The sequence below is a fragment of the Protopterus annectens genome, chromosome 4.part0 (genome assembly GCF_019279795.1).
Source record: "Protopterus annectens isolate FY-2018-M chromosome 4.part0, PAN1.0, whole genome shotgun sequence".
Lineage (NCBI taxonomy): Eukaryota > Metazoa > Chordata > Ceratodontiformes > Protopteridae > Protopterus > Protopterus annectens.
Genome location: NC_056733.1, coordinates 82,853,469 through 82,878,842, shown reverse-complemented (window position 1 = coordinate 82,878,842; position 25,374 = coordinate 82,853,469). Strand labels below are relative to the sequence as shown.

General features: G+C 36.4%; 1 protein-coding gene across 1 annotated transcript in view; it reads right to left on the bottom strand.

Annotated features, from left to right (window-relative positions):
- The window catches only part of LOC122800215 (UDP-GlcNAc:betaGal beta-1,3-N-acetylglucosaminyltransferase-like protein 1), a gene marked incomplete in the record, with an annotated part of 1,890,971 nt that overhangs the window by 1,612,055 nt on the left and 253,542 nt on the right, over window positions 1-25,374 (bottom strand). Inside the window, 1 exon segment of the mRNA XM_044069711.1 lies at window positions 17,249-17,348. Coding sequence (XP_043925646.1) covers window positions 17,249-17,348 — 100 coding nt within the window.

Below are 25,374 nucleotides of genomic sequence, written 5' to 3'. Positions count from 1 at the left end.
TTTTTTAGGGTGTCGATAACCCAGCCCTATGGGCCATTCATGCATGTCTTTTGAACACCACTCGACAGTGGGGAGGAGGTGCAGACTCCACACAGAAGGCGATCCAGCCGAGAACCGAATGGGAGAACCTGTTGTGAGACGACAACGCTACCGCTGCACCATCGCGGCTTATAAAGCAACTTCATAATGATGTAAAGTGTTAGCTTGCTGGTTTCAAATCATGAACCTTCAAAAGCTTACATTCATCTTCACTGACTGGTATGGAAAATGCAACCTGTTGAAACAAATACTTCAAATATCTAGCCCTACTGCTTGACCAAAATTTAAACTTCAACTTCCATTGCAAAGATACAAGTCTAAATATCCAAACTATTATTGTGGGCTTATAAAATATCCAAGTTTCTATCTCCTAAAGTTAGAATGACTTTTAAAAAGGGCATACTTCTTACTCAAGTTGAAAAAGTCAACTGAAATTATATTCAATAAGAACAAAGACAAAGGGAGCAAACCAAAGTGCCAGGTCCAAAACAGCATACGTATCTTTCAATACTCAGTGAAAATAATGCGCTGAAAGTCATAAGCTGTAAAATACATCCAAAACGTTTAATTCCATTAAAAACTAGATAACTGAAGGGCGCTTTGCAAGCATCAGACCCAACTAAACATTAAAAAATAAATGCATTTAAATAGCAGCAGTGGCGGGAAAATACGTAAATCAATTTAAAGCGATAGCACTGAATATAAAAAAACACATATGAACATATATATATATATATATATATATATATATATAACACTAATAAATTCTGTGATATGAACAAAAACAGCTATACATAATAAATATCATAAAAGCATGTGCATAAAAAATACAAAACATAATTAAATGCAAAAAATAAATCTCCTGTGCTATCCGAATGAACAGATGCACCCTCTTCCTACCCCCAGGTATGGTACCCTTAGATGTGAGCAGTGCAATTATTGCAGTCACATCAATACAGAGCATATTTTTGTTCACCCAGTTACCAATAAGACTTTTGTTTTCAAAGTGAATGGTACTTGTCTATCCTCTAATGTAGTTTACCTGGCTACCTGTGAGGGATGCCAAGCGTTCTACATAGGGAAAACTAATAGATTGTTGAAGGATAGAGTACGTGAACATTTATACAACATCAGGACATGTAATAAAATGAGTGCTCTGGCCAAGCATGTGATTGCAGGGGGTGAGGCACATACATTTAGTTTTCGTGTGGTAGAACAGATCAGTGTGGGACCTAGAGGAGGAGACATTCGAACATATACTGAGACTCGAGAGGCCATTTGGATCATGAGATTCAGATCAGATATTTTTCCTGGTCTGAACTCGACGGTCCCAGTTAAACCATTTCTTAAATCTCGTAGGCTATGTAAATAATATATGTGAATAATATATGTTCCATTGTCTAACACTTGCCTCTATAGTGATTATTATACTTAGATCTACTTTTTGCATTTAATTATGTTTTGTATTTTTTATGCACATGCTTTTATGATGTTATTTATTATGTAGAGCTGTTGGTGTTCATATCACAGAATTCATTAGTGTTATATATATATATATATATATATATATATATATATATATATATATATGTTCATATGTGTTTCTTTATATTCAGTGCTATCGCTTTAAATTGATTTACGTATTTTCCCGCCACTGCTGCTATTTAAATGCATTTATTTTTTAATGTTTAGTTGGGTCTGATGAAGCCTTTGGCGAAAGCGCTTACCCTTCAGTTATCTGGTTTTTAATGGAATTAAACGTTTTGGATGTATTTTACAACTTATGACTTTCAGCGCATTATTTTCACTGAGTTTTGAAAGATACGTATGCTGTTTTGGACCTGGCACTTTGGTTTGCTCCCTTTGTCTTTGTTCTTATTGACTGTTATTTTTGCTCCCTTTGTCTTTGTTCTTATTGACTGTTATTTTTGCTGCTAACAAAGGGGCATTTACTCCGCTTAAGCACTCATTGGATTTTATTACTGAAATTATATTCAACTCTCATAAGATTATCCTCACTCTACCTCAAACAAAATCTATATTTCTCCTTCACTGTCTTATTTGATCACCACTGCTCAATATTTGATAAAGCAACATGGTTTCCAGTCCAGAAGAAATCAGATCTACTATGATCACTTCTTTCCATGCTGCTAAAATTGCAATCCTTCCTCTCTCTCAAGAAAAATCTTAGGAACTCTAGTTACAATCCATGATCCCCCTCCTAGTAATCCCTTATGTACTCCCAAATAAACTCAACTGCAACTACAGTTACTCTTTACTAGTATCCAGCCTATGCGAGTCTTGTCCAGCCACTTTGAAATATCAAGGTCTTTAAAACCCACCTCTAGAAAGAATCACAAGGAAAGTACTTCATTCATAATAGCATAACCAGTCATCAACCGGCTGAGAACAAGTTGGTTCTATATTCAAACATCATGCCATAAAATTATACACACTCTGAATCCTTAACCTTTAACAAGCAATCACAACCTCTTCTCTTTTCTTTAGGTTTAGTAGGCATGTTGCAGTCATTTAGACTTTAATTGCAACAACTGTAGTTCAAATTATTGTTCTACTCCCTGACTGGATTATTCTGCTTTAGTAACAGTATATCACAACGCAAACTGTTCTGCTCTTTTGTCAGGGAATAAATATCTTACAATAGTGAGAAATATACTGTGCAATTTAGCTTTTTATATACACGCTGATGTACTGTTCAATTCAATTTGCATGTATACTCCAGAGCCGAGAAACTGGTCCTCTCATATCTGTGCTCTATCCAGATAAAAAATAAATATGCATCACATATGAGGTCATGCTGCAGATTTCTGCAAAGGAGACATTCTTTAAACACAGTGCAGATTAGGTTTTGACTACAGTATTTCCAGTAGGTGATTAGCTGTTGGATAACAAAATATGTCGCAAATGTCTATCTATTGAGAAAGTGCTTGTCTGGCAGATGTAAGGCTTCCCTTCCTTAAGTGAAGAGGATAAAAAAACTAGTCTGTCTTCTTAATTCACACCTAGTTCAGGTAAAACCTTAACTTGCAGTATACAATTAAATATGAAGCACAACTTCTCTGATTTTCTTCCTAGCAAAACTATAGGTAAATGGCCTACCTCTGAGGCACCTCAAAAGAATTTCAGGAGGAAGTGTTGGTTAGTATTAAGGTATACTTAATCCTTATGAAAGTATAAATAAGGTTTCCTAGGCATATGCATACGTAGCTATGACAGCCTGCAAGCATAGGTGATGGCCCCCAGGTAAAGCATATTCCAAGAAATGTACTCCAATGCCACTAAGCTGGCAAGCTAGTCAATCATTTTAAAACCTACTGAAGGGAAGAGTTGTTCACGGGAGGACAGAGGTGCAGCACTCCTTTTAGTAAATGCTTGACCAGCTGATGCTGGGTTCCAATCCTACAGTTCATCTAATGGCAGAAATAACTAAAATGTGCTTCTTTACTATGAGATAATTAAGATTCGCATTATACACATGTATAACATAGGTAAGCATCACCACATACTGAGTAAGGTGGTACAGTGTTCTCTTCTGCCCAAATGAACTATTACCTCAAAGTTTTGCACCCAAGTAAAACTCTTCTTAGCAATTTCAATCATTTTAGAAGTCCCAACACAACTTCTGGAGGGATCACAGATACCACATTAGAAGCTAGCCCTTAGACTTCCATAATGCAAAACATCTATTACCTGACTAAGTGTTTCCCAAGCCTATATTTATTTATTTATTTTAAGGCCCTGGAAGTCAAATAAATCCATTATAGGTTACCTGTGGCTAATGAAAATTAATTTGGGTCTTTCATTTCTTTACTTTACTATGATGCATGGAACTGGAGAGAATATCAGGACGGTATAAGGAACCTCCCATTCCAAGGAGTGGAGAATGCATCCATTATTACCCCCATTTTGCCCTTCTGCAGTTAGCACAACAGAGAGCTATATTCTCCCCAGTGGCAAACAGGTCAACTTCAGAGTGCTGCATGACTAGAAAAACCTGAAGGGGGCCATGCCCGCAGAGCTATGTGGGACCAAAAGTTGAGCTTGCCACCTTGCAGCATAGCATTCATTATAATGTCATGCAATAGAGGTACAGCTGTATTAATGGAAGGCCAGCTAAGAGGTTGGTGGGAAATGGACATTCCAGGGCCCAGAAATACAGCTCAGACACCAGAAAATCGATGGGCACATGATGATAACCTGGATTCCTCTGATGTGCAATACTTAGCTTTCTCCAATACAAAATGTATCTCGTTCATGAACACATTCATAATTAATGCAAATAGACTACTACTTGCTGGATATCCTTGTTTAATACCACCTTTTATTTCATTTCTGTTGTCTCACTTAACCAGCCATTAACCACTAGTTTCACTATTTTTGTTATATACAGATTTCACAATGTTGACTATCTTGTTACTTATATCATATTCTTTCAGAATTTCCCACAATTCTTCATGCTGGATCTAACACTTTACTTACATCTCCTACTAATATTTTCAATTGCTTTCCTCTTTACTACACCACTTACCAATTCTCTTAATTCTTGACTTCCTTTTTCTTTTATTCCAAAAATTATTTCATTCAGTAATTTGTTAGTCTTACTTATTATTCTATTTTTATACAATCTTCATAAAAATCTTATAATCACTGTTTAACAGTAGTGGTCTCCAGTTTTTGTCTGTTCTTTCTCTCTTTTTCCCATATAAATTCCATTGCACCCATACATACCTTATTTACCCCTTTTTTTGCCTGATCATTTTTCTCCTATGTTCCATATAACCTTGCCTTCATATAATCCATTTACTTGTATTCTTTCTTTGTCTGTTGTTATTCTTATGCCTATTAATATTAACGATATCCATATCTAGCTTTACACCATTCCAGCACTCCTAACCTTCATTGGACTTTCTTTATACTATTCATACTTATGCTACTATTCTCACTTGGTGAGAAAGTTTCTATTGCTTTTATCATTTTTTGTTTCTCCTATCCCTGTTTTTAAATTTGTGCTTTCTATCTTTCACTGTTTCCAATAGAATTTCTTTTGCTTTTAACCCATATCCATTTATCTTTCCCTTCATCACTTGAATTACTTAATTCTTCTCCTAACTCTTTTTTCCCCTCATGTATTATTTTATTTCAATTATATCTTCCTCATTTCTATTTTCTGTTTGTTTTAGGAGATAACGTAGAAGAGACGCAATCTCCTTCTTGGTCTACCATTGTTTTCCTGTGTATGTTTTTTTTTAACATTCCAGTCCATCCACGAATGTCCTATTTTTTCACATTGTCTACATTTTTGCTCACATTTTTTGCTTCATAACCAACTTTATCACAAATTAAACATTTATTTTTGTCACAATTATTAATTAAATGGTCTTTACCACAAAAGAAAATTTGGTTGACCCCAGTATTTCACCAATCTCTTGCTCCTCTCTATATTAATTGTACTTGGCAAATGTTATTTTGTCATTTCGCATTTTCAATACACCACTACATCTCCAAGTCCCTAAATATCTATGGTCATAAATCTTTATAATGTCCATTACATCTCTACACAATTTTTACCTTGTCTTTCAGACTCTTTCAACTTCAGTATGACATTTTATGAACACTCTTAGCTTCTCTATTAGACTTGCACAGCATACAAGTTCCAATGATTTTCATTCTTTTTTCATACTGTTCTAAGAGTTTTTCCATATACTGCACCTCCTCGAAAAAAATGCCACAGAAAGTATCTTTATTAACGCAAATAAATGCTCTTACCTCTCTGGGTTCAATACCCAGTGGTGAAATTATGCTGTCCCATAATTCATACCTGTCTAGTTCCTTTTCTCTTTTGCTACTTATTCTTACTTTATGCTTTCTTCTTGCGTCTTTCTTCTCCTCTTTCGCCTTCTCTTACTTTTTGTGCATACAATTTGTTTTCTTCCCTCCTTATTTCTTGAACTTCCTGTACTTTTATTCTGTCCATTATTTCACCCCACAACACTGACTTTTCACTCTGCTCAATTAGTTTTCAAATAAACATCCTGCAAACCCTCCACTGACTGGAGGGTTTAACACCAGACTCAGGTGTTGTAGCATCTGTTACACATTTTGCTAAAAACTCCTCTGAATCCATAATACCCATTTCAACTCCTTTTTGCCTTTTAACCAACACTCTTTCTCCCTCCTCGGTTTGCTTCACTTCTCTCAACCTCAGGTTTATTTAACATACCCAGTCTTTCTGCTGTTCGATTAACAGCTTCACTCATCTCCAGTACATGGAAAACATTCTTTCTCATCCATGTTTGATTTTCTGCTTCTTACTTCTCCCGGCTACCTTCATGCCCGGACCTGAAGTCAGGAAGCATAACTGTGAACAGCCAAGTATGAAAACAGTAGGGGAAATTCCCTGATGCCCTGGCTAAATTTCCCCCTAGAAGTATAAATACCAATTCAGGTTTCCCCTGAAAAGAGGCTACTAGCCTACTTGGAATAACCCAATCACCAAATGATAGACAGACAAAAGTATTAAACAATAATCCGAACACTACCAAAAAAGTGAACCAAAACAATGAGAGGGTTAGCCACAGATTAAAACGGAACTTTTATTCATTGAGGAGTTCTTGTACAGTTAAATACTGCTTCATGGTGTGAAGACACTGAAAGGATTATTGTTTAAGTATGAAAGGCAAACACTATATGGAGTGGCTTCGTATATACCAAGTACATAATTTCTTGTCTGTTCTACTTTGAAAACAATTTTTCTTTAAAAAAACAATGTTAAAACATTCCACATAACGTAATATCTAAAACTTTTCTTAAAAAACAAAACCTTTTGGGAACTTATCAGCCATATGTCAAGACAATTACAGTGCCAGATGGTGGTTTTGTCCTTTAAACTTTGCCTAAAAAAGGCACTATAGGGGTGGCAAGAGCCTTAGCCAGTAACCAAAATCTCAGGGGCAACAGGTGCAGACCATCTCTGGCAAAGCATCGTGGTCCGTTAAATCATGTCGTTCCAGGCAGACAGATACTGGATCCCCTTTGAATGACACTACAAGCTTAGCCAATTGCTGAAGTCAACCATTTTGTCCTTATACTGTGGTATCATTCTGGGCAAAGGCAGGATGCTACTCAGGGCTAGGGTCATACCTGCTTGGGCCACATGATCCGAGAGCTCTTCCAGCTCTCTCCAAATGTAGTCCCGGGAAGTACATCTGAAGTCATTCACTCCAACATGGACAATGACAGAGTCATATTTGTACTTGTTGTGAAGTGACTCGAGTGCATGCATTATGTAGTGGATCCTGGCACCCGACAGGCAGCTGACTGATTTTCTCATTGTTCAGCCTGGTGAGTGGGATATCAGTGTGCCTGACTATAGAGTCACCTATGACTAAAGTGTTGGGTACATTGGTATTGCGAGCTATGTGACTTTGGCTGTTATTGGTGTGTTTGCATTTCAGCTTTAGAGGTTCTTGTTGCTTGGGCAGGTCATTGTTAAGGGCCTTGACATATGTAGGTTTAGTGTTGCTATGTGTGGGTTTAGAAGGGCTATGTGTTGCTTGAGGTGTAGCATGGGTGTTAACCTTCTCTCTTGACTGTCTAGCATAATCTTGGATGGAGAGACCTTTGCTTCCAGTTTAGCTATGTAAGTGCATCTCTCGCAGGTTGTAGTGTTGGGTGGTAGGATTAGAGGGTTGTCTGTGTACATGAGGCAATTGTTGCATTGCCCCAGTATGCCCAGATTCACCAGGTGGACAGGAGAAATCACAGGAAACTGACCCTTGGATATGTTTGGTTTGGTGCTTTTTTTTTTGTAAAGTACAAGAGCTGTTTTCCCTTTTTCCAAGGTACTTTGTAATTACAGGCTGTTTAGTGCCTATGATTAATTTCTCCTTATTAACAAGGAGAGTTGAGTGCTTGTATCAGTTTAAGACTTCCTAGTGCTTTCCAGCAGGTTTTAAAGCAAGTGCTAGTCACAGGGATGCTTAAAAGTAAGATGAAAAAAATGGTTTATCCTAAACACTGCAGTGTGCACTACAGGAGTTAGATGTGAAAGTAGGTAACGTAAGTTTTACCTGTCTAAAAAGTTACGTTTTAGTGGAGAATCACTATTTTTAAAACAGCAAGACAGATTGAAAGTGGGTGGTCACTTCTGTATTCTGGTACTATGGAATATAGTAGGATGGCCAATAAATTTAAACTTAAATAGTTGAAGGGGAGTGATTTCACAAAATGATAATTTTGTGCTTACTCACACAAGGCAGTAAAAACAGAGGAAATGAGATATATGGTCAAATTAACATAAGGGGAAGGCAACTAGAAAGACAGTGGTGTTTAAGACACTACAGTAACCGGGTGGGGAAAAAATTCTGCCCGACTCACAAGAGACAGAGCTGTGGTCTCTTTTCAAGTTTTAATATGAAGGTCTTATGTTGCACCATAGATGCATCATTTAAAGAGATGTCTCCAGTGCAGATTCATTTTCTGAATACACTCTCGATTTGTGTAATGTTAACTCCAAACTTTCTTAAACATTGTAGTACCTAGCATTTATCGGTGATATCTAGCATTTGTGTGGCAAGGTTTTGCATAACACTTTTTCTGTACTATCTGCAGTTGTTGACATGGCCTTCCTTAAACTCTTCATTATACCACAAGACTGCTGAACACATTTTATTTTTATTTAGACAAATTAACTTAATTTGAGGTTGATGGTGGTAAAGGAATATAAAATGCCCCCCAACACAGAGAGGGGGTGCATCACTCAGAAAGGCTAAGCATGAAAGTATTTGTCCAGTTTTAAATGAAGGTCTATGCTGGCTGTGCAAAGCTTCAAAACAAAGTCAGTCATCCAGGAGATTTATGTGCTTTCAGGTGAGAGTCTGTTATTGCCCTATCATTCGGACTCACTAGACTTCTGGGTATTCACCACATACACAACTCCAGCCGCAGTACCCAAGACGACAAGCGTTGGTAATCATTCTTTATTTGACTGGCTCACAGTAGGACAAGTATCTGACAGCAAGGCTGTATTATCTCAATCTCTGCCCATCTTTGGAGATCAGAGTACTTATAAAAATCTCAGTTTAAACCACCACAATCCCCAACATTATTTGGCTGCCAACTGGATACAGACAACCAGAAGGCAAAATTAACAGCAGACAGTTTCAGAGAGCCATGAATCTTAAATCTAAACCCTACCATGGCTGCAGTATTAAAGGTGCTGGGTCTGATGGCTGCCTCTGCTCAGATGGTCAAAAAAAAAAAATTCCACCGCTATGGAAAACCATGGATTGCAAAAAAAAAAATCCACACACAGCAAACTAAGCAAATCCACATATGGAGTAATAAGCCTGGTCTTTCACTGACTTTACGTGCCCATTATTGGATTTGCTTAGTTTGCTGTCTGCTCAGATGGTACCATATGTCAAACTAGACAAGAGTATCACAGTGGACACTCGGGATTCAGTGGAACCAAACAACCCAATCAATGACGCATACAATAAAGCTTTCAAAAGCTTGCAACAAGCATCTACTATGGTGAGAAAATCCAGAAAACTGTCTTTAGGAACACAGTTCAATCTACATCCACTGCCATGATAACAGTGGATGTTTTTCTATTGTGGTGGGAGGCATTATCTTGAGGGGATGGTCCAAAGAATGTGGATACGAAAAAGGCCAAACAAACATTATGGAGATAACAGTATTCTACCTAGAGTTGCAGGCATTTCAATAATTGCTCTCCTAGGGTGCACTATCCGTCCACTTAGACAAGCATGGTTGTAGTTTGATTCACAAGTAAGTAGGGACCCAATCTTACCCTCCCCCCTTTGCAGGGAAGCTACAAGTGTCTGGAGATGGATCATATCAAATCAGTTTCTTTAAGCAATGCACATTCTAAGGACAGGAAACATTACTGAGAAAAAGATCAGCAGACAGGTACTGCTCCAACACAAATGGCTTCCCATCAAGGTGTTAGTTTGGAAGATATTCAAGACTTGGGGAAGACTCTGATGCAATCTCTGCTTCACCACTCAACACTAAATGCAACAGGTTCATCACCATTGTCCTCAAAGAACAGCCACCAAGAGGGAACCTCCTACATTTGGTCCAGGTCTCCTATGTACATTCCCCCATGTACATTCCCCCATTTCCACTGACAACCAGAAAACCAAGATATGCAGGCTGAAGGTCATTCTAATAGCCCTGGTCTGAACATGCCAAATATATTTCTCTCTGCGATGGCCATATTTCAAGAGAAAACCCTCCTCTTCTTTTTCCACAGTACCCTTGACCACTCATCTGTCCAGACACATGGACACCAGACTTCTATACATGACTGCATGGTTTCTTGACTTCCACTGCTGATCTTGAGGTGATAAGTCATAACTGCATCAAATAAGAGAAACTTATAAAGTGAAATGGAAAAAATTCAGTTTGTGCTACTCAGCAAAAAAAAAAACTCACCGGTCCTTCAGCTACTATATCTCAAAAGTTTACCTTTTTACCACACATATTCAAAAAGGGGATAATTACTTTTCAGCAGAAGTTCACCTGGCAGCTATAATCTCTTTTCACCAGGGATTTTCTTCTTTCTTGGTTTCACAAAGTATGCAAAGCAGTTCTGAAATGAGTTTTCTTCTCTAGACCACCCTGATCTTACCTTGGTATCTATATTTCAAACTAGATAGGTTGACTTGAGTCCCCCTTTGACACAATGAATTCTGCAAATATAACATTTCTGTCCGGGACGACCATCCTTCTAGCAGCCATTACTTTGTCATAAGGAGTCAGAGCTTCATGCTCGTCTTCCAAATTCCCTTATCTCATTTTCCATCAAAACATTGTCATAAGAACTAACCCTTACATTTGTGCCCAAAGGAGCTGCTCTACTGAATTTGGTCCATCCATCTACCAGTATTCCCCCCAAACTAGCCTTAACAAAAGTGATTACTAGTTACATTGCTTAGATGTGCACAGGTAACTTGGACTTAACCTTCACCACACAATGTAATTTCAGGGGAAACTAAATTCAAAAGGATAATGGGGCAATAATGTGGTTAGGAGGGGTAAGTTAGCACTAAATTTGTCTGCCAGTATATTAGCTCTGTCCTTGGGGTCAGAATGGGTGATATTATAGATACAGATTCATCACAAAACGCCAACTTTAATGAAAGAAGCTTTTGGGTACTCTACCCTTCATCAGCATGTACAAACACAATATGACCACATTCATATAGAGGTTCAATTAATGTCACATGTTTACACCAGCCACTAAAAACAGATCAATAAAATTCTTTATATAACTGTTTGATTTTAAAAAAATATGTATCATGTTATACATTTAAGACAAAGTAGTTTCAGTTTAAACCATAAAACTGAAATACAAATAAAAACATAAAAAATGTGTATGTTCAAAATATACACTTATATATATTTTTGACTAAAATATTCATCACAAGTTATCATACTGACGTTTTACTAGCACTGGTTTAATGCTAACGGCGTTGTTAAGGCCAGGACTCACGTCCGCCTGCAGTCTTATTATCCATTGTAATTCCCTAATTTCTAAAGCATTATTTAGATCCCCACCCCTTACACCCAACTCAACCGTATCTATGCATCTAAATTTAAACCTATGCGTAGTTTCTTCCATAATGTGCTTGTATAGAGCATTAGTCTGAATTTTTCTATTAATTTCTGACCTATGTTCAACAACACGATCTCTAAGTCTTCTAATTGTCTTACCTACATAGAATTTTTCACAATTGTTGCAGGTAGCAAGATATACAAGTTGAGATGTGTTGCAGGTTGCTCTACATTTAAAATTATAACTAATATTACTTATTGGGTGTTTAAAGGGTTCATTGGATTGTATAATATCATCACAACAGCTACAGTTATAGCATTTATAAGTTCCCAGTTTAATATGAGATGTGCATACTTGTCTAGAGAAATCTTTATAACACAAAATATTTTTCAATGATTGTTGATTTCTATAGGCAAAACTAGGTCTAGATCCTACTATTTTCTGTATTTCAGGCATTGCCATTAGAATTGGCCAGTTTTTTTCTATTATCTTACAGATCACATTACTATGTCCATTATATGTGGTTACATATCTCACTATATTATTATTTAACCTTTTCTGTACTATTATTGAAGGTAATTCACCATATCCCATAGGGTTAAATACTGGTTTATATTCATGATCTCTACCTTTATTTATTTCCTCAATACATTTCCCTATCATAATATCTGAATATCCCCCATTCTTAAATTCTTTAGTCATTTCTTGTACTTCTTTTTTATACCATTCGTCCTCAGTTGTCAATCTACTAACCCTTATAAGCTGAGACTTGACTATGCCCCTATAAATATGTGTCGGGTGCATACTGGTTCTTTTCAGATACCGCATCACCTGTACATCTTTTTTATATATTCTACTTTCAAGTTTATTGTCTTTTATATAAATTTCTACATCTAGGTATTTCATAGTTTGACATGAATAACTCATTTTAAATTTAAAAAATGGTGTAGTACTATTCAAATAAGTCAGGTAGCTATGCAGTTCTTGTTCAGTCCCCTCCCAGACAAAAAAACAGTCATCAACAAATCTTGCATAACACTTCACATACTTATTCAGTTCATTTAAATCATTCTGTATGTAATTCTTTTCCCAGTAATAAAGAACAATATTTGCAAAGGTGTTAGCCACAGATGTCCCCATGGCCACACCAGTGAGCTGCTTGTAGGGTACACCATCAAATATAAATATGTTCTTTGTTAACACCAATTCTAACAGTGAACATAGATTTTCAATTTCATTAGGTTGTACTACAGAGTACATCAGTAATAACCTCCTTACAGCTTCTACCCCATAGTCAATAGGTATTACTGTAAACAAAGATTCAACGTCCAGTGTTACAAATATACTATTCTCCTTTACATTAACGTACCAATCACTTAGTTTATGCAAAAAATGTATAGTGTCTTTTATAACAGTATCACAATAGGGTAACAATTTAGATAACTCTTTTTGTAAATACTTAGAAACAGCTTCCGTTACCCATCCTCGCCCTGACACAATTGGTCTAAGGGGAGGATTAGGCAATGACTTATGTATCTTTGGTATGCCATAGATTTGCGGTATCTTGGGACAAGGGATAGAGAAATAGTTGAATAACTCAAAAGATATTTGTTCATTCAACTGCATCTCATATAGCTCCATATTCACCTGCGTTATCTGATTTTTCACCTCTATGAAGGAAATTCTTTGAAAAGTTGTTTCATCGGAAAGAAATGTACGAAATAAATTCATATAATATGTGCGTTCCATTATCACAGTTGCCCCTCCCTTGTCGGCCTGCTTAATAATAATCTCGTTATCATTTTTTAAAAATGTCAACGCTTTATATTCATTGTATGTCAGATTATACCTCCTTTCACTACTACCGGAACACATGGCCCTTAATTCAACTTCCACAATGTTCGTAAATGCTATTATAACTGGAGACAATTGTGGAACAAATACACTCAATTTTTTATAACCATTCTCATCAGAAATACTATTGGGAAACAGTAATTTCAACATCAAATTTCTAGCAAATAATTTTAGGTCTATTAACATATTCACCAAACTGTCCAAAGAAAATGGAATAAATTTCAGCCCATTATTCAGTAAGTCATAGTAATTATCAGGGAGGACCTTTCTAGTCAAATTCACAGTACCTTTGTTTAATATTAAGCCCACACCTATCACCTGCGAGGTGTCTTGTTCGTTTTCTTCGGGCTGTCGTTCTTCCTTTTCGCTCCCTGCATCGATTGTTGTACTGTTTTCTGCATCGGACCCCTTTCTGTCCTTGCTTTGTATACTGGAACCTTTTCCGGACAGTTTAGGCGAAAAGGTAAAAAAGCCGTTAATTCAGTCCGTCTCTTTTTTTGTGTATCCATTTGTTGTAATGCCGTATGCACAGGATTAATAGCAGTAGCGCCTTTGTTGCTTACACTAGATGCGGCCATTGATGTTTCTCCCATTGCTCGCTGTTCTTCATGACGTTCAGGCGCCGACAATACGTCCTGTTGCAATTCCTTTGGCTGATTGGCCAATCGCTCAACAGGTGTAGAGGGAATTTCAAACGTGTCAAGTTTATCAAGTGTTTGAGTTGTTCTTTTTTTATTATTACTCTCCGTTTCATGTGATGAGTTAGTGTGTGTATTAAAGCGTTTGTACTCAGCCTTCGGCCAAGAGAAGATATGGCCATTCTTGTAGTCATCAATATCCCCAAGTAGTTTGCGCTTTTTTTGCGCCTCCAATCTGCCATCCAATGAACGGATTTTTTCCAAAAACATTTGATAACTCTCATTATCACTGTCCCCTTTTAGAAGTTCAAGAATTTTGCTTTCAGTTGTAGTAATTTCATCCAGTAGTGTATGCTCAATACCCTCAAAAAATTCATTCATCAAGCGCATATAGTTGGCGCTTAATTCTAAATTAAGTTGTTGCCATTTAGTTAATAGTTCTTCATATGTATTGCCGTACGACGGCATTTTAAGCACCCGCAACCCTCGAGGTGCTATGCCTAAATCAAGGTAAGCCGTAAAACTGAACTTCTGCCATTGTAGTTGTTTATAGGTAGTAATCTTTTTTTCAAACACGTTCAGTAGTTTGTGCAGTTCATCTATCTCACTTGCAGCAATCAAGTTTGAACGCTTTACTGGATGTTTTTGAAAATCCAGCAACGGATTACTTGATTTCATCAATAAGCGTTTAATAGCAGAGGCCATACTTTCTACGGAAGATATGCACGGATTCAAGTAATCCAAATGATGAAAACAAAAAGTTCTAAGTAGTCACCAAATAACGTTGATAAAAATTCCAAGAGGTAATGCAGGACAAACCGGGCTGGTGTGGTCACCTCTTATAGACGCCAGTTGCGATAAAGTTCGTTATTCTCTCAATATATTAATAGGACCAGAAACTTTTCAACCATAGGACACAGATTCATCACAAAACGCCAACTTTAATGAAAGAAGCTTTCGGGTACTCTACAACTACTTTGTCTTAAATGTATAACATGATACATATTTTTTTAAAATCAAACAGTTATATAAAGAATTTTATTGATCTGTTTTTAGTGGCTGGTGTAAACATGTGACATTAATTGAACCTCTATATGAATGTGGTCATATTGTGTTTGTACATGCTGATGAAGGGTAGAGTACCCGAAAGCTTCTTTCATTAAAGTTGGCGTTTTGTGATGAATCTGTGTCCTATGGTTGAAAAGTTTCTGGTCCTATTAATATATTGATATTATAGATAAGCCAAGCTCAGTGCACTGTTGGGCATCGCTCATTTTTCAGACATAACTGAAAAAAAGATTTGTAGTTTCCTTTAGATTCTGTAGCAAACTTAAGTTCATACTCTGTTTAGATTTTCCAATAGTGTTGTTCAGTTCTTTGCTGGCGTGTTTCAGTATAGTCTTGAGGTAGGGAGATGGGTACTTCTTGAAACTTGTCATAATTTTCCTTTTGTTCTACATTAACATGGGAGTTCCAACAGGTAGGTTTATTCCTATGTCATTATGTTTAGGGCAGATGGGTACTGACTTTACTATGTAACTTTTCAGATGCTGGTAAAAGTCAGATATGAATGCTGCAGCCCTCTCAGTTGGTCCATGTCCAAGGGATTGTTGGGAATTTTGCATAGGTCCTCTACATGCTTAAGTAGGTTTTTGACTCAGAAAAGCCCTAAAGATGGTCTTATTTCAGTGGTTGGGTAGTATCACTAGGCCTGACAGAGAAGGTGACTGATTTGTGGTCAGATTTTACCAGGGATGACAGGACATGCACAGTGTTGTGCAGGTGGGGGTGAGGTTGGTAAGGACCAGGTAAAAGATAATACAGCCTCTACCGGGGAGTTTTAAAGTATTCAAGTGCAGTGACATTAATGAAGTCCAAGAAATAGTGAACATAACTGTGTTTGGAAGTGTAAGTGTGCCATCTACACTTAAAACGGCATTTGGCTTGATATTTAATGCCTCAATTTTTCTGAGGTAATTTCTGTGATCTTTGGGCAACAATAATGGGAACCTCTAGATAGAAATGAATATTTATATTTAAGGCTGATTTGGATCTCAAGGAGCTCCAGTTTAGGGTTGTGGATAATTTGATGTTAAACAACAGAGTTTCTAAAAAAATACAGATACTTCCTCAGTTTCCCAAGGAAATTTGGACATGTGTGTTAAACCCTGGTATAGAGAGAGTGCTGTCATTGCACTGAAAACAAGTCTCAGTTGCTACAAAAATATAGATGTGTTTGAGTTGCATGATGGCCTCATCTTCTGGCCTCTATTTAGACTTCTAGCATTGAGCAGTCCCACCTTGATGTTGTCCAAATCGGAGTTTGAGTTTTCTATGTAGGAATGTCCTGTAGGGGGACTCTGCACTATGGAGGCAGCAAAGGCTTTAGCCAGTATATGGAAGCTCTGCAATGATAGATGTAAGCAAGCTCTGGCTAAGCAGGAAACCTTATCAACTGTATCATTCCATACTGACATACTGGATCCCCTTAGAATGTTTTTAATAATTGGACAACTAGTTGGCGCCAATTACCTTGTCTATGCATCTTGACAGTAAAATTCAAAGCCATAGCAGATCACCATACTGTCTGACTTGACAACTCGTTTCTCTCATGAAGACATTGGTGGAAATTTTTAAAAGAATGAAGTCTGTTTTCAACAAAGTACCTGGCAATGCAGCATAAACTTTCTCCCCCTCAATGGCCTAGACAGCACTCAAGTCCCAGACAAAGGACTCTACAGACTTATGACATTTTGTTTTATCCACACAGTACTCAATAATCTTACGTTTTGCATTCACACCATCATAAATTAGCTGCCCTGGGTTTCTCCTTTAAAATTCCACTGATTTACTTTCTGCCATCAAGCAAATCTAAGCATTTTGAAAATCATTTGCTAGGTTAACTATCTCAGTTACACATAATAAATATAGCAAAGCAGGGGAAAATTAAAAAATGCACATATTTTTTCAACAAACTGTGTTGTTGCGTTTGGGCTTTTTTCAACAAGATGTTTCATTTTGGATAACTAAAGCTCTTGATGTAAACCATAAATAATGGAACTTTTTCCATTTAGTCCTGCACCTTCTCTTCTGATAAAAATACAGTACTTGCCTCCTTTGGGATCAGATGAGTCATGGCCACTGATGATGATACAAATACCTCTGTTTTCAAGTCTAGTCTTCCACGTTTCAATCACATCCATTGAGCTGTCCTGATAAAACAAAGAGAAACCCTGGCTAAATGAACAGTTTGAAGCAATGTTTTGTACTTGTGCAAAAACATAGTAACTAGACAAAAAACAAGGTGAAGCTCTTCAAATAGGACAGCCTGTAGCTCTGTAATCCTTTGAAATAGAGTAATAACTATAACAACCTATTTGCAGGACTGAAAACATTCAAAATGCACACGATTCAAAAGGACCTTAGCATCGTTTTGGATAAAAACAGTAAGGGTTTAAAGTATGCAAAGCACTCGTGTTACCTCAGTTCATGCTCCCCCCCCCCCCATTTTCTGCATTATGGAAAGCCAAACTGTTGACTACTACACTACCTAGTCTGCAAAGAACAAGTAAACTGGGTCAGTAATCAACAAGTTGTGACATATTAATTTTGTTCCTCAGCTCCAAGTTATAAATCATTGATTTTGCAGAAAATGGACAGGAAGGGTATCATCTTGGGGCCGAATGACATTTTACAGGATGTCAAGATTTGGAGGATATGTTAAACACCATTGTCAGATAACCTAAATGCTGAAAACATGGGCCTGAAAGAAACTGACTGGAGCTCCATAAAGAAGTTCTTACAACTTTTTGTTGACCAATTCTAGAAGGCAAACCATTGAGAGATGAATCACAGATTTTCTGGTCCAGAAACAGGCAACAGAAGACAATTTCATGTCTGTCAGATGTTACAATCTTTATTTACAGTTTAATAGTCAGGACAATATGGACAATTACTTCGACTGGTGTGAAAGCAGTACAACAGCTGCATTATTTTTCAGCGAAAATGCAACAAACATTATGAAAAGTAAAACTGCACAAACCAGCATTTCTGTTCTGTAAAAATGTAGCAAAAATTGTGGTATGTGACAAGCTGCATAGAATAAGTAATTTGAGGACAAACAGCAGAGCTTTTAAAAGTGAAACTTTTCTAACATATGCATGCACACACAAGCTGGGTTTAGTCAACTACTTCCTGCCAAATAATATGTCACCTTCAAAAGCTCAGAACTTTTCAGATAGTAAGCTGGCTGGATATGAATTTGTATCCATCATGGAAAGACAAGCTGTTGACTAGAATATTTAGTCTGCAAGGAACTCAAGTCTGGTACACAAGGAACTTAAGTAATTTGGTACATATTAAGCTTTGTTATTCTTGCCTACCTGCATGTTAATATTGCTCTCACTTGTTCTTTTTCCTTTTTTGAAATCACTCTTCACATTATTGTGTGAATTACAAGTGTATATCCATTTGCAATGCATTTGGTATTTCATTAGCTATTGCTAGATTTATGATCAACTCCAGATCACCCATACTATCCTATACCAGCCTTCCTACAGCCCAGCACTACCCCCTCTCATCTCCCATTATTCTCCCTCCAGATCTCTCTGAAGCTCTAACCAAGACCTACTACAAATCTACAAACCCAAGTCTAAGTTTGGATGCAACATGTACAACTATCACTCCACTATTGCCTGGAATAGGCTCCCACTAGAAATCAGTACCCTTACACATCCTAAACAGTTTAAGACAAACACCAAGGAGCACTTTAAAAGTCACTGGGCCTGCCACTGCACTCTCCCTCCTTAAATAGCCCCTACTTCTCATACCTTAATCTACTTTCTGCCCTTAACTCGCTCTTCTCACTGGCTCTCTATAATCTTCCTTGACTACTCTTTCTACTGTCTTCTAAAATCTATTAAGCAAATTGCCTCAGAGAAACATTCTATTGTAATTGTCTTGCCTTCATGCAACTATATCATGACAAAACTAGGTTTTCTGAACCACTTACCCCAAAAACTATACTCATCTTAATGACATTTCTTTTTATACATCTTGAAATAGTTATGCTATACTCCTGATTGACAGTGAATAACATTGTATTGCTACTTAATGCCTTGTAATAATCCTGTAACACTGCTGTTTAATTCTAATTTATAACGAAAATTGTATAATATGTTGGAGCTTTTCTCCCCGGGCCTCCACTGAAAAAGAGCTCTTCAGCTCAGTCAGACAATCCCTGTCAACAAATGTAAAACAAATAAATAATAAATGTGCCTAAAGCATAATGCTGCTCTGCAATAGACAGCCTATGTTTACTGCTTAATTGCTCACTATCAGAGCACAATGGTATGTCTCTGTTGCCTACCTTTCAGGAAAAATGGTTTACAGTTTCCCAAATTCTGCTCCTTGCATGAGTTTAGTAGGTCTCCCAAAACATTTTTAAAGATTATATCTTTTACTGGCCTAGTTTCAGGGTTCTTCCTTCATAGTGATTTCCATACCCATAATTTCTGGCCTCATACTTGGTTGTTAGTTTTATTTTCTCATGTAAATTCCCACCTTTGCATTTTATATACTGTTCTGCAAATGTATATCTGAATAAATCATCTTTGTGTTTCTTTAATTATCTACCCAACTTCTATCTGACATTCATTTCAATAGGGCATAACCTTCCTATCCCAGACAATCACTACTCGCCAAGAAAAAAAACAGATTTTTTTGAAACAGTGAAGTGCATTTGCATTCCAAATTTTCTCAATGAAGCCTCAGATATGCTCTGCAGCTTTAAATAAGCGCACCCTTTTTCATTTTTAACTTGTATGGCAGTTATCTGTGAGGCTACTGGTTATTGTATAAGGAAATTCTTGGATAGTGTTGTTCCTAGGTTTCCTTAAAACAAATTTAGACAGCTTCCCTCCTCTCCTTGCTATACTTTGTCCTTTATTGCTACACCTACTCCATGTGCTGCAGACCAATAACTGCAGCTGCACACCCGAGAAACAGCCAGAGGGTACAAGTACTCTCCTATTATTTGAGTAAGAGTAGGGAATTTTAGACTCAGCTGTGAAATACACTAACTCATTACTGCATTGTTATGCTTTTCATATCTTGCCCCTTCACAGAAATAATAATTCTCAAATGTCCCTAGCTCTACTGTATTAGAGCATCTCTCAATTGTCCTCTCTTTATTCTTGCAAAAACATTTTCCTACTTTTATTACTTTATTACCGTTGAGCTTCACCAGAAAAGCTAGTCTTCAGTGTCACATATTTTGTTGAAATACGGTTTCATACACAGAGAGGGGTGGGGCAGCTCCATTCAGGCTCAATCCATTCCCCTACCCTGCCACCCAATTCCCACCTACCCCCTCTATACCTCTGGATTTAAACACCCACAACTCCACCCCTCCACAATCACAGCCTATCACAACACACATCTAGTCCTCAACCAATAGGAGCTGACATAATTCACCCTCTATTGCCAGTCTTCCAAGCTAACTTCTCCTTATTTAACTGCCAAATATTTTAATCCACTATATCCTACTAGAAGTTATACACTACGTTTAATAATTACATTACCTAATGCTCTCCTAGTTACTCTTCTCTACCTGCTTGACTAGCTCAACTATCAAACTTATGAAAAACAGAAATATATCTCGCCCACCTAGGCACATCTAGCCAACAAATCCCTAGCATACTTCTCTCTAATATCATCCAACCTCTACCTCTCATCCACCACAGATCAATTCAGTTACAAATAAAACTGAACTATCCAACCACCACAGCAACAACAAAACCAAAGCAAAAGTCTGTTTGGCTACACACTTTCCTACACAAAACTATTCAATCATTGGAGACATTCACCCAAAATCCTGGCCCACTTCAACAGCAACTCTACGCTGCCCAAACCACACCCAATGCCCACCGTGTTAACACACATTTATCCTCAAAGCATAACTAGAAGTTGTTAAATATGAAATGCATAGTCATCCCGTTTGGGAAAAACAAAACACCCATAATACTCCCTTAATACAGAAAAGATAAGAGATCTGGGGACCCAGGTAGATAGTAATCTCTTCTTTGACAATCATATTGCCAAAGTAGTTAGGAAATCCTTCTATGTGGCCCATCTAATTACTAAGGGGTTCACATCTAGAAATAGAGAGGTTATAGTGCCCTTCTACTCAACACTCATCAGACCCATCATACAGGACAATGCCCCATTTGGGATGTACCTCACAAGACACTTCCAACAGCTTGAAAGACCACAAAAGCACCTCACCAAGAGGATTACTGGCCTCAAACATATGTCCTATGCAGCCCGACTGAAAAAACTCAGGCTGTACTCAGTGGCATATCGCTTACTCAGAGGTGATCTCTGCCTGACTTACAAAGCCATGTCCAACTCAGAATTGATGGACATGCTCCACCTAAAGAAATCCAAGTCACTGCGAGCCACGTACTCTAGTGAGCTAAACCTCGCCACAACAATAAATAGAACATGCAGGAAGGATAGATTCCTGTCACAGACTCCCCATGCTTTGGAACAAAATTCCTAACTACATTAGGCAGAGCCCCTCACTAAGACTCTTCAAGAGAAGCCTTGACAAGTGGATGGGTAACAGAAAGTACACCCCTGGGATGACTTCATTGGCTCTGCTTGACAGAGGCTCAGTTAATTAATCAATGGGGCGGCGAAAGCCGACACATTCTGGCTAGGCTTATAAATGTCCTCAGGCAGATAGCCTAGTACCTACCTATGAACCTGATAAGCACGTGTAATAAAATCCATGACATCCACACCTACCCTCAGTGTCTACTCCCCAACAGTCATTGCCAAAGAAACCTGACTAAACACAGAAATACCCGATAATGGCATCACCTCTTCAGGATTTAATACAACACTGATAAACAAGTGAGCAAGAGGTGTTGCAATTCTTTATGAAGAAAAAAACACAAACATATAGACCATAGATCCAGAGATCATTTAGCAACACTGAAAAATAATACAAAAAACAGCCCTATCTCAACTTTATACACCCCACCAGGTAACATCAATAATGCCAAAAGTCTCCAAACCCTTATCATAGGAAACAGGATGGCAGCTTATAAACATTACTACCGTCAACAGACTCCATAAATGTATATGGCATTACTAAATGCATTTCATCCTCCAGTAAAACCAGCCTGTAATCATATCAAAATTATAATTTTAACAGGGTAGTACAAATTTGCTGCTGAAAATTATTTTGTATTTAGCAGTACAAATATTAACATTCGACATACCAGACAACACTGACAACTATTAATGCCATGCAGCATTCACCCTGGTCATTCATGAACATAGGATATTATGCCACCTTAAAAAAAAGATTTTATTTGTTCACCAGATAAGTGGACTGGTCTGTTGACATGTTTCAGTCAGGAACTTAGCTCAAAGAGCAGAAAATACACAAGTCTATTTGTATCAACAAAATTACACACACATATTGCAAAAGTCAGAACATAATGGTACAAGGCAGAAAGGGTAAGACTGAAATATGTACAAAATGCAAGCTAAGCTGTGCATGAAATGCATTGCAATCTCACACACACACACACATATATATACATATACATAATGTGTGTGTGTGTGTATATATATATATATATATATATATATATATATATATATATATATATATGAATAATGAAGGTGCACAGACTGGCTGAAAAATAAATCCTTTTACTTCGAATAAATTAAAAGCAATACAAAATAATGTACAAATAAGTCAAGTAAAGTGAGTGCTTTCGTTTGGCAGTTGCCAAACTTTTTCAAACAAGTAACCATCATTTCCTGTCACATAAAAACTCTAATTTAGTGATGTAATACAAGCATTTGTGTTAACTCTAAGGAAACAATGCATCCCAAAAAAATAACCAAATAAACATTACATCTTGTAAGTAACCTGATAACTCCTGTCGAACCACATAGTGTATGATCGCATCTATTGATCGTTTGCCCAACCTATAAACCATTCATAGAATTCATAAAAAATGAAACGTGTGAAACCTAGAATTTTGTATACATAGTAAACATAATAAATTTTGTTTCCAAAATTAAAAAGCTAAAATTATGTTGAGATGCTGAATTTGCTTTGGCAAAGAACCCTACAACAAACCAATGCCTAAAAAATGTTACATGACACATACTTGTTTATCAAACCAGTTGTAGACATATAAATGCCATTGGTATTGGCGTATGTTACTTCACATATAATAGAAGCTGTGAAAACTTGTGTCCTATTCATTCCTATTTAAATTTCAGTACTGGGAACTATACCTTTAAAAGGCACAGTTGGAAAGCGGACCTTAAATTAAACTTGCAAGAAAAAATATCGAAACACCCAAAATAAGTTAAGGTGAAATAGTTGTAAAATGTTTGTGTGTGCTGTATATAATATTGATTAATAAAACCTGTATCTAGCAAATCCTACATTTAGCGTTGTAATCACTTGTAAATCTTATGAAATATATGTAATATGCTTAAAATGTATGAAATGTATGTATAAAATTTCTATGAACGTTGTTTATTTAATAATAATTTAAAATATAATAAATTTTATTAGTAAAGAATTATATTGTAAAGTGCAATGTGCATAACTTGCCATAATGAATTTGGGTCAGTTAATATGATCCAAAATTATCGAATAAATGTTGAAGAAATTATCAAATAAATATATAATATATATAGATATAAATATAATGAATATTGATTCAATTAATAATTCAATAAATAGATGATTTATTAATAAATGTATATGTAACTACTTATTTAAATCATTTAATTTAAAATTAAACAACTCCCAAATAAGTAATGTAGTGTAATGAAATGATAAAATGCACTATTAATAGTGATAATATATTGAATAATGTACCTGCGATATTGTAACTAAATGAATAAATACATGTAAAATGATAGTCACATATCTTGTAGAAAATAGATGTTATGAACTGAATATAAAACCTAATGAATAAACTAGAAAACCAAACTATTTAACTTTAAAATACTTGCAATCGAAATTGCATTATTTAGTCCAGGCCAATTATGTGCATTTAGTTTTATTTGCCATTGTAATTCTAGTTTTTCTAATAGTGGTTGCCATGCACCTCCCCTAGCATCCAAGTTTATGGCATCTAAAACAACAAATTTAAAAGAATGGGCTGTATGAGTATTAATGTATTTCGCTAGAGCATTAATTTCATTACATTCGCGTATAGCTCTAATGTGTTCACCCATACGGTCTTTCAATTTCCTTTCTGTTTTACCTATGTAAAACCCCATACAGGCACTGCATAAAGCACAATATACTATCTTTTCACTAATACATCTAGCTTTTTCCTTTAATCAAATGTTGACATCATTAATTATTAATTCAGTAGTTTCCAACACAACAGCAATATTCACACCTACCACATTTGTACATTCTCCCATATTTTGTGGTTTGCGTATTTTCCAAGCATTTTTACAAATTTTTACCCTTTTTATACACTATTGATGGTGTGTAATCAAAATGCTAGTGTAGTGATGGATCAGCTATTAAAAGTTGCCAATTTTTCATAAGTATGTCATTAATAAAAACGTTGTCAGAGTTGAAAGTAGTAATAAAACTTCTAGCAAAGCTTTTTACATCGCTAGTAGTTTGTGTATTTGTAACATTGTGCATAGAATTAATCAAACCTGAGGTGTTCAGTTGTACATTCCCCTTTCTCCCATGAGACTAGCCTCAGTTGAAACTATGGTTGTGTTGAACACTTGATTCAACAGAGGCTTGAAGTGTAAATTATCACATTTTGTTATTATTTCTAACATGACATTGTTTATCAATTTATTAGGATACCCTCTATTTTTGATCTTACTTAGATTCAAACATTCAGATATAAAATCATCCCTATTGCTAATAATTCTTGATGCTCTAATGAACTGACTTTTAGAACAGCTTTTTTTTGGACATAGGGGTGGCAACTATCAAAATGCAAAAAACTGTTGCTGTAAGTCTTTTTTCTAAATATTTTTGATATGTATCTCTTATTGTCATAGTCTTTTTCTAATAGTACATCCAAATAAGCTATTGAATTTTTGTTTTTTGTTGCCGTAAATTTTAAAAATGAAGTAGCTACATTAATATAATTTAAAAATGCATTAATTCTCTCTTCATTTCCATTCCATACAATAAATATATAATCTAAAAAACGC